General features: G+C 38.1%; 1 protein-coding gene across 1 annotated transcript in view; it reads right to left on the bottom strand.

The window, feature by feature from the left end:
• Positions 1 to 9,853, bottom strand: part of myrf (myelin regulatory factor) — a gene marked incomplete in the record, with an annotated part of 28,898 nt that extends 19,045 nt beyond the window's left edge. Inside the window, 1 exon segment of the mRNA XM_014013657.1 lies at positions 9,389 to 9,853. Coding sequence (XP_013869111.1) covers positions 9,389 to 9,434 — 46 coding nt within the window.
• Positions 9,854 to 10,953: the final 1,100 nt, after the last annotated feature.

Here is a 10,953-nt window from a genome sequence, read left to right as displayed (position 1 = left end):
ACACACACACACACACACACACACACACACACACACACACACACCATACGCACTTAGTCTTTCCCTGATAGATTAAGAAGCTGAGAATGTGAGGAATTTTTGTGTTAGCATTAGAAAATATTTCACCTTTTCCCCTTTAAAAAAAAAAACTTCTGCTAACGGCCATCAGAAGCGCCACTCTGTGTTATTAATGTCCCAGTTTCTCTTACTGTTTGCTTTAAAGGTGACTCACTCATCACACGATCTTACAGAGAACATCTAGTTTGCCACATCCAAGTGCACGGTTCACAGAGGACAGCAGGATAAACATTCACATCTTCTAACTTTCAGCCATCAAACACAAAACCTCTTGTCCCAAACTCATTAAATAAGWTTTACTCTTTAACATGAGGAATACTCATGCTGCCACTTTTTAAACTATCGTCCTCCACTGGTGATAAACAAACAGCTGGTTAATGTCTCATGATGTATGGGCAGTGCAAGGKTAAAAGAGAGAAGAAGAAAAAAAAATCCGGATGGTTTCTCCTAAATGAGATCCAGATGTGCACCCCACCCAAAGAGGCCGTAAATTTCAACTGGCAGGCCTGATAAGAGAAAATCGAGCGATGTGGGGAAAGAGGAGGTAAGATGGATGGGGGCTACATGGGGAGAGAAAGGTAAAATGAAAGTTTGATGTTGGAGGATGGAAAGACAGAGAAACAAACTGACACATGAAACAGACGGAGACAAAATGTGGCTCAGAGTTGAAGCTTAGAAACCATCGCCATGTCTAAGAAGAATGTCCAAATTTTATAGTATTCTATGTTCGAAGTTAGACTTTAAATGTACACAGTTCCCATGTAACAATTAGGTATCCCAGTCATAAAAGGTGGGTGACCATATGTGTGTGTTTGTCTGTCTGTTAGTAAAATATCTCATAAACCACTGGATGGACTTTGATGAAACTCTCAAAACGTAATCATTGGATGGATTATTCTGATTCAAGATGGCTACCACAGCTAAGCAGACAGAACCAACACAAAACTGATACAACTCAGTCAGTTTTACAAATACTGAGGGAAAATTTGATCTGGTAGAAGCTGAGAATACTCCCCAACAAATACTCAGAGTACTGACAGACTGGTGTTTGTTTAAAGGTTGTGCACAAACTCAGAACTATCCAATCAATTAACTGCAAAATTGTAAAGATAAGCTTATTTTGAAGTTTATCGAAGACACAGAGCTGTTTTACTTTTTCCTTCACATTTAATTGAACGTTGAAACAAATTCTTAAGCTGAGCTTCTACAGTATGCTGTCATAGCTTAAGTATTGAAAAGGGATTAAATATCATCTGAAACAACACACAAAAATAAACRATCTAGATCTACAGTGACTCATTTTCATGAGAACTTGTGAGTATCTGAGCTATTTAAACACATCACTGACAGATACAGTAGGATGTTCACTTTTCCACTAAATACAGCAAAGCAGCTTCTTGTTGGTGACTTTTGGTCATTTGACAAACATAGACTCTTGTTTAACTTTGGCTTGTTCTCATTTCACATTATGTAATAGTTTTTTTTTTCAATTTAGCATTTGTTTAATTTAGTTCAACAGAATATTAGTGTGGCTGTAAACTGTTTAAATAAGTCACCAGTGAACCAGAATTATGATGCTTTTGCAGCAAAACGTGCTGAAAACAAAAGATGACAAGATTTTTTTTTAAATTTCCTCATGTCTCTGAATAAATTGCAAATTCTMCTTTTTGGATACATTTCTACTTTCTGCAATCAGCCTGATTCAAGATGGCCACCACAGCTAATAGACAAAAATGGTAACAACTCAGACAGCTTTATACAGCTAAAAGTTTATGTTTTAGAAGCTAATAGTCATCTTTAACATACACTCTAAGCACTTGCTTAAAAACTTTGATTTGTAATCAGCAGGCGATGTGCAATCATTCAAGGAGTTTCAACAAAACAAATTTAGTTCTGCACTTCATTTTGACAGATAATACAGTGTGAATGCTTAGTTCTAGCCTGGCCCTTGCCTTCCTACGCAGCTCCGCTCAGTTCTAGTTTCCCTTCACTACTCCGTCTGGGACTTCTCCCATTGAGATGGATTTCGCTGGCAGATTTTTAGCCGGGCCAATCAGAGAACAGAACATCAATTTTCTGTGCAGTGTCTGCTTGTAGTTTATTTTACCTGGGCCAATCAGAGAACAGAAAGTGGGGGTTTTGAATGACGTCGATGTTCTGTGCAGTGTCTGCTAGTTATTTTAGCATACGGCAGTGGAGGAAGTGAATGAAGCCAGTCTGTGTTGATAAGGCTTCAAATTAAATTAAATTTGTCTGACAAAGCAGCAGTTCTCATTTACAGTCGTCTCTTTAGCGCGGTACTTTTCTCCTCTCAGTAGGGTTGTTTACAGCACACGCGATTTCCGGTTAGCTTCTTAGCTTAGCCTCCTTCACAATGACAACACACGCATGCTTCAGCAGAGGCCACGCCTCCTGCAAGAAATCGATTCTCTATGCATCAAGTCCAGACCCTTGTACGAAGCAAAGTGAAGGACAGGGTCTGGTTTAAACCAGGCTAGCTTAGTTCTGAATGACGAGCTAACATTTGCTAAAACTGAACTGAAATCTAAAGTTGGAAAAATGCCTGGAAAAAATACTAAAAGTAGCTAAATGTCAGCTAAAGTGTAGCAAATTGCTAGCTAAAAACTAAAAATAGCAAAACCCTCACTAAAAATAAAGTAGCAAAACCTTTTTTATGTTAAGTTGGAATCTTATAAAAAGCCCAATTAGGGATTGTGTGGAGACAAATCTCACCACAAGAGGCAGTGCGGAGTTCCAGATGTTCTTCAACAATGTTGAGCAACTTATGATGTAGCATTTCAAAATAAAAGAACTCCCAATATGGACATTTTACAACTATTGTTCCAAACATAAAATGTATCAAATTCTTACTCCAGTACCCTGAAATCACATACAGCTTAGCAACTGTTCAATCAGGTCACACTGTGAACCTTTTCATTTGTTATCTGACAAGGATGTGCAATAAAAAAACACACAAAAAGTTGTATTTGTGTTATTTTTGTTCAGGTTAAGATAAGGAGAACCATAAATCAAGCAGCTGAATCATCCTAACTGTCAACCCAGAGTGTAGTTTTCCCTGTTCCTCCATGTTTTTCTCAGTCCAGCTGTGCTCAGAGGGGGAACAGTGAAATGATTGTCAGTCCGACTTCGATACACAGTTGCCTTTGGAAGCGATTAAGAGTTGCGAGCGGAGCGTGTGCGTTTGTGTGTGCACGGGTGTGCGTGTGTTACGCCACGGTTTCAATGGCTCAGTTGTCACACCGAGGACGTGCTGTGTGAGGGTCTTATTAAACATGATTTGACTGATATCATTCAGGAAAACACACAGGTTCATAATGTTGTGTCTGTGTAGTTGTGATGTGGCTCCGGTTCTTTGTGATTCCTGCTGGACACGACCCCCACATATGATGTGATGTATGGATCTACTGTAAACACGCTGCGTGTACTGTATGYAGTATCACTGTGTGCTCAGAGAAAAACCCTCCTCAGTAGTTTTTCCTCTTTATTTATTATCCAAACTGAGGGTGTGAAGACAAAATGTTCTCCGATTTCAGAACGGATATCAGCCAGATTTAGTCCAACAAACAGTATCTCTTGTTTTTGTTTGTTTTTTATCATCACCCACAGCTGAAAGATGAAGGTGGACAATCATGTTTTTGCCCAAATCTGAGTGTTTGGCTGTACGAAGCCCGCGGGGGGACATGGGAGATTTTTTTCTTTTGCGTTCCCACCCAATAGTATTGCGTTTCCTCGGAATGCTTTTGCGTTCCCTCGCAAGTTTATCACTGCTGTGCCTGCCAGTTTATTAACAAACTCACATGTTCACCATTAGCGAGTTAGCCTACTGCTTTAATTCAGCTTCAGAATGAATATATCCCACAAGCATGGAAGTATGTCATATGCTGATATTTTAACACAGTACAGCCAYGCAACATCAATGTCAGTTTCACAAACTTGTGGCGACACATCCTGTTTTGGTAAACGGATATTTCAAAATAAAAGTCTGATTTAATTCAGTTCATAAACAAAACAATCTTTTCCGTGGGAACGTAAAACAATATTGCGTGGGAACGCAAAGGTATTGCGTGGGAACGCAAAAGGAAAAACAGTCCCCTCGTGTCCCCTCGCGGGCTCCGTATTGGTTGTCTGTTAGCAAAATATCTATTTTTTATGAAACCTGCAAGCAATCATTAAATGTACATCTATAACTGACCGATCGTAGCCGACTTCAATAAACACAAAAATGGCTACAACTCAGTCTATATTTCAGACATTGCCCTAAAGTTTGGCGTGGTAGTAGCTGAGGCTGATCCCTAACTCGTACTTTAAGCACTAACAGATTGCGAAAGATGGATGAATGGATTTTAATGAAACTTTAAGGGAGTAATCAATGGATGTATCGCTAAAGCTAAATCTAACTTGGAGCCAGTCCAATTGAAAATGGGTTCATGGCTCTGGCATGAAAAGCAGTAGGTGTCGTATATTCTTTGAAGGAATATTAAGCCTTTAATAAAGAATGCTGYAATTCAGATCTGAATGCACTGTGGTGCATAAATGTTACAAATGATCCACCTTCAGTGGAGGCAAGCTAAGGGTAAACAAAATCCAAACAATTATAATGAACTTGGCTGAACTTAGAGAAACAGTGCAATGCTACTGACAAAAAAGTATAAACACAAAACATCTGAATTCTAGTTAATATGGGGGGAACGTCTTCAGAGAAATTAATAAAAAAATGTGTAGTTTAGTTTATTCAGGTTATTTCGTATTAAAATTTCAAATAATTTAAACTGACTTTTTAGTTCACGTTGCATCAAACCCAGAACAAGTAAATGCAAGAACATAATGTCCAAATAAGCTGATCTGGAAAATGCAGCTCAGTGGGGAAACATGCTCCTACAGCAAACAATTGACACAAACTAAAACAAGAAGAAGAACATTTAAATTAGACAAAACCGTAGAGATTTTAAAATTCTCAGTTCAAAAACAGACAAACTCATACGACCCGTGTTACTTTGATAAGCAATTTAAACAAACACGATCAACTACAGTCTAAACTAATCTAATCTACAGGAGCAGAGCAGATAGAGTACCTGGACGCAGCCAAAGCATGATGAAGCTCTTGAGACGACAACACCTGAAACAAAAGATGAAGAAAGAACAATTCCTGTCTATTTTTCACATGTTTTCCACAGTCAGGGCTTGCGAGACTTTGTTCCGCAGACCTGAAAGCTTGAGGTCCGTGTGACAAATGTGTGTGTATATGTATGCCATTTTGTGCATTCCCATGTGCTAAAGAGCTTGTGTTTATGTGTGCGAAGGCTGGTTTAGTGAGGATTATTTCCCCAGTCATGAGAAAGGGCTGTACCAGGCTGCCACACACAGCCCTTGTCGCACACAAGCACCGGTCCCAACTGCGGACATGGCTCAGGGAGATTACAGGGGAAACAAAAAAAGTGTCGGACCGTGAATGTCGAGAGAAATGTGAGTGATGCACAACCAAAGGAGAGTAAACAAAAACACTCAGGAGAAAAGAAGATTTGAACGTGTTGGAAATTATCCTTAAAAACAACTTCAATGCGCAGCCAAGATGCATTTAAACTATTGTAATTTTAAATCTTTCATTGCAATTTGTACAAATACTATTTCATAAAGCTTTACATTGCTTTCAACGTAACATTAAATTAATTATTTACAAAGCAACTTCAAAGCTGAAATGAATATGAGTGTAAAGATGAAAAAAATAGTTTTCATTTTACACTGAGGAATTTTTGAGATTAGAGTGGTTTTATGTCGGCAGCGCCTAGATTTGGTCTTAACTCGTCACTTTGATCCGATTTRAATTCTATTTCTTCGAACTGAGTTCCTTTCAAGAGCCGTCTACAACAGGTAAGATATTAGCCGTTCATATCCTATCCGCAAAACCACACCTCAAAAGATTAAATCTATCCCTTTAACATGCACAGAGCATGCCAGAGCAAACTGCTTTCACAAGAAATTTGCCTCCCTCAGAATCAACCCGTAAAAGTCAACGTTAATCCAGAAAAATTCACTCATTACCTGAGGATTACTCATTCTGCAGTGAGGTATAACAGCTCTGGCGTACCTCACTTCTCGCTGCAGAATGAGTAATCCGTCAGCTCTGTAAAAAGCCTGGCTGCTCAAAAACAATGCACTCCTCCGAACAGCAACGTTCTGCTGAGTCCATAAATCAGAGGAACCTTGTCCTCTTCATGCAGGTTTTCCACGACGGGCCACAGAATTCACGTCCATTAAACTGTGGGAGGAGAGCAGCAGGAGGAACTTTCATATAGCCCCTCAGCTGATGGGGGTTTAAATCATGGACACTGAAGAAAACCTTTGCTGCTGGTCACCTTTATCAGCTCTTAAAGGGGGAGGGCTTTATATCATTTTATGTCATTCCCTCATCAAAAACATACTCAGAGCGTTTGCTTTGACTCATTCATGCATGTTTGAGAAATCCTTGACTCTCCTGTGGTAGCCAAGTAGAGCTGCCGCAACACTTGCTGGTACAAAGCACCGCCTACTTATTCAAAGCTCCTCCCTGGAGCTCCATCTGCGGCCAAGCTCCCTCCTCACTGAGCACTCCACCCCCGCGCCTCCCCCACACAGCTCCAGACTTGCAAAACAAATCAAATGGTGGATGTTCATGATTTCATTGCAAAACAGCTTAATAAAGATTTAGTTTCTTTGAGAAACGCAGCTTAACACTGATGTATGTGTATGGCAGAGTTTATAGTAACTAAGTAAATTTACTTTGTTACAGTAGCCTACTTAAGTAGTTTTTTTGAGGATTTGTAATTTTACCAATTATTTTTTAAACAGCTACTTTTACTTTACATTTTAAAGCTAAAAATGCTACTTTTACTTCTTTACTTTAAAATGTGACACCTAGTTGCTCGTTACAAAATTGAATCTGTTGGAACTCATCATGAAAGATGTTTATACACTCTAAAAAATGAAGTGTTGAATTTACTCAACATCATGTCAGCTGCAGTAAGCCTAGTTGAGTAAACTGAGCAAAGAATATACATATATCGCTCAAGGTTCAGTAAATTCAACAGTTTATTTCTTAGAGAGTGTGTAAAACKATTTTTTATTTTTACTTTCTCTGTTTTTGTGAACAGTTTTATAACTTTTACTTAAGAAGTTTTCTCATCAGTGAAATTTATTTTCACTAAAGTCCTTTTCTGTTCATAATTTTACTTTTACTTATTTATTTTTTTCAAGTACTTTACTGGGAGATGTTACCAAGCAGAAGCATCTTGTAAGAGCCTCTGTATACTCGCTCTGGTTCTTCAGAAAACTTAAGGTCTGACGTGGGGTCATTAGAGTAAGGTTCAACTGTTTCCCAAGKTGCCATTTTCCAAAACTGACATTATTTAATTTAGCCTTTTTTTAAATAATAAAACACAAAGCTCCTATAAAGGATGTATACAGCATGAAGCATTGTTTTGAAGACGTGCTGAAGTGGGAGTGTCAGAAACAGTAGGAAGCTCTTAAAGAGACAGAGGCCAATTTCAAAGGTTTTTAGATACGGCTATCATGAGAAGCCATTGTATAAAACATTTTTACAACAAGTGAAAGTAGCATGACTGTAATATAGAATTGAACTATTATTATCAGGCATTTGTGATGGCAAATTTTACAGATTTTGCATATAAAATGATGTCATAAAATGTGACAACTTTATTTTCTGTCAAGTCTGTTCAAGTTTTGTGGTCAGTTGCAATGAAGATTTTAAACCCACTATTTCTTTTGTTTTTTATTTATTTTTATTTTTTTGCTTTAAACACATCTGAGAATGTAATTGATAAAAACTGTTGCATCCAATCCAGCCTCAAAACGTACCAAAGAAAGAGGTCCATCTCAGTCTATGAATCAGGGCTGAAAGATGCCATCTTCTCATTTCTTCTTCTTCTTTTTTAAACAAAAATATGACACACAGCAGTGAAGCACGCTGCGATGCTTTTCTTTGTGATTATTTTGTCGTCTCRGGAAAAGAAAGAGGTCAAGTTTTGAGAGGAGTTCTCGGTTCTCCACCTCTCCACCCCGGGGGCCTGCTGTATGTCACCTCCTCACCCTGTCTGCTCACCGTCACTCTAATGGAGTCAGAGAGAGCAGGAGCGAGAGGCCAAAGAGCTGAAGAGAAACACCAGCCTCACCTCATTGTGTTTTAACAGCCACCAGGACTATGCCAGGAATGTACATTAATGTATACATATTTCACTAAAACACCCTTTTTTCCCCCCAGAGCTTGAAATCCACTATGCTGCTGTTTCAGGTGAGATGAAATTCATCGTCTTTGATATAAAAACCATTCTGTCACCCAACAGAATCTGCTGAAATCCTAAGCTCATGATAAGGCAAACGATCTAATTAAGGGGGAAAGTTAAGATAAGGAGGAGAATGAGCACCTACTGCGTACCTCTCATGGACAAGTTGACATTTTAGTCCAAGCAAGTGTGTCTAAAATAAAGCCAATAAAGTAAGAACATCTCTCTTCCTCCCAAAGCAAAGAATGTAAACACAGTAAATTCCTGTCAGAACGGCTCAGAGGAGCCCCTGACAGTCCTACATGCTTGTGTATATTTAAGTGGTTTAAAGTGAGAGGGTGTTTATGAGCTCCTGACTTCTCCTCACACCTTCTGTTACATAAACAGGACTCAAAACAGAATTTTAGATTTAACTGCAAAATTCTCAGAAATAATTTCACATAATTAGTTTGATGTGTGATGGCGAATAAACAGCAGGAATAGAGTTGTATAAATTATGACTGAATAAACTCAATATAGTAAATCAAATTGATAKTAGTGAAATTATTAGAATAAATCTAAAATAAAACATCTTAACAAGAAGACATTTTGGACCCTGGAGTTACCGTAAACTTGCAAAACATAATTTATCTTAACTTGAACTCCTCCACCTTCAGTCCCACCTATTCCCACCCACCCAAAATCTTTATTTTACTCAGTCTGTTAGCCATCATCTGCACTTTTTTTTTCTTTAGCCAGAATGGGCTTAAAAATATAAATCAGATGTCTCGAAAACTTTTTTTTCTTCCAAAAGCCACAAATCCTAAAAGATCACAAAAAATATAAATCAACTTCATTGTTCTTACAAATTGGTTTAAACAGACTTAAAAAAAAAACTTTATTTCCAAACATTAAAAATTATAAAAAAAATTCAGCCAGCTTGTGACATTAGTTTTATTATTTACTTGTTTTCTAATTTTCGTTTAAAGAAATGTTTACAAACAGTTTGAGACGTAAAAAGGAGGAAGTCTTACCTTCAAAAAACCTCTGTAACGCTTCTGTTTCATCTACCACGTCCATCCTAGCGGGTCCCACATAAAAACTCCATCAAAGTCTCCCCTCGTCCGAACAAAACCAATTCGGATTATGGGGGGGTGGGAAACGTTCATATAAACATGACAAAATCCCGTTTTTAGATACTTTTTTTTGTTTGTTTGTTTGTTTAAAACGTGCCGTTTTTTATGTCTTGTTTAAAGTCCTTCAAACGTGCAAAGTCGACGCTCAAAACCTCTCACGCCTTCCTTTGTTTTTAAAATTATAGTGTCGGAAAAAAGAGATGCGAGTCAAAAACTGAGCCGCAGCTTCGCTTCATCTCTCGCAAACTTCATGATCAACTTTGCTAAGTTTCTCCAAATGAAAACAATATGTAAATAAACGGTGGTAAAAGTGTTAACCCCCGCAAAAATAATTAATAAAAGCAGCGCGTAAAGTTTGTGGGTAAGTTTCCGGTGGTCCGTGAAGTGGCTCGCGCTTCGGACAGACAGGATGTGGAGCAGCTGAGAGTCGGAGGAGAGAAGCTGAGGCAGGTGAGGGATGTGCTCCAAGCTGCTGCATCCTGTTAGGACTCACTTCTTCTCTGACAGCCCCCATGTAAGCAGCTTTTAGGAAAACGTATTTTTTTTATTCATAAATGAAAACATTTTTAAAATACATGTTTCATTCACAATGGAACATAATAAATGTATCAAATGCTTAAACTAATAAATTGTTTTGAAAAAATAAAGTAGTTGACACTGGGAAACAAAAAGTTGTAAAAAATATGAAGAACAGATAAGAAACAACTGGAGGAGTTATTTTTGGAAATAATTAGGTTTCCAGATAGGAGGAGGGGTATAAAATTAGCATTTTAGKTTTTTAGGGTTGGATTTGGTTTTATCAAACAAAACATTTTGGGTGTGTTTAACATGCATTCTTTTCTATGACACCAAAACTTTTGGAATCCAGACCTCAGAGTGGAAATTTTGGTAACATCGGGTATCAGTGTGAAATTGCGTGAATACAAGATGGACGACTGCAGTCAATAGTTTTTCTGCGCACAAGTGAGTAGATGAGAAAAAACAATAGCAGTGTTTGTGCTGCTTACTTCTTTTTTTTCTTTATTTGAGCCTCTGACATAGAATATATTTGTCATATAACCATCTACTCCATCAGCAGATCTACAATTCTCACTTTAGTGAACGGACCTGTGACTGTTTTCAGTTTGTGCTCGTGTAATTAAAATAAAAACAAAATCACAGCAGCTAGTGACCTGGCATGGAAACTGTAGTGGATTCAATGTTGATCTGGTTTCCTCCCACCAAATAAACATGCATGTTAGTTTAATTGGTTTAAATTGTCCCTGTGTGAGTGTGTACGGTTGTTATTCTGACTTTTAGTTCAAATTATTTTCAACATAATTCAAGAATCTGGAGAAATCTCTGTGCTCAAAGGACAAAATGTTTTCATACTGGATGTCTGTGGCGCTGCATGAAAAACAGGTCTGCATCTGGGTGGACATCAATGCGTGGACTCAGGAACACTTCCACAGATTATTGTTTAT

Source organism: Austrofundulus limnaeus, unplaced genomic scaffold, assembly GCF_001266775.1.
Source record: "Austrofundulus limnaeus strain Quisiro unplaced genomic scaffold, Austrofundulus_limnaeus-1.0 Scaffold104, whole genome shotgun sequence".
NCBI lineage: Eukaryota > Metazoa > Chordata > Actinopteri > Cyprinodontiformes > Rivulidae > Austrofundulus > Austrofundulus limnaeus.
This window is presented reverse-complemented; position numbering and strand designations above follow the sequence as displayed.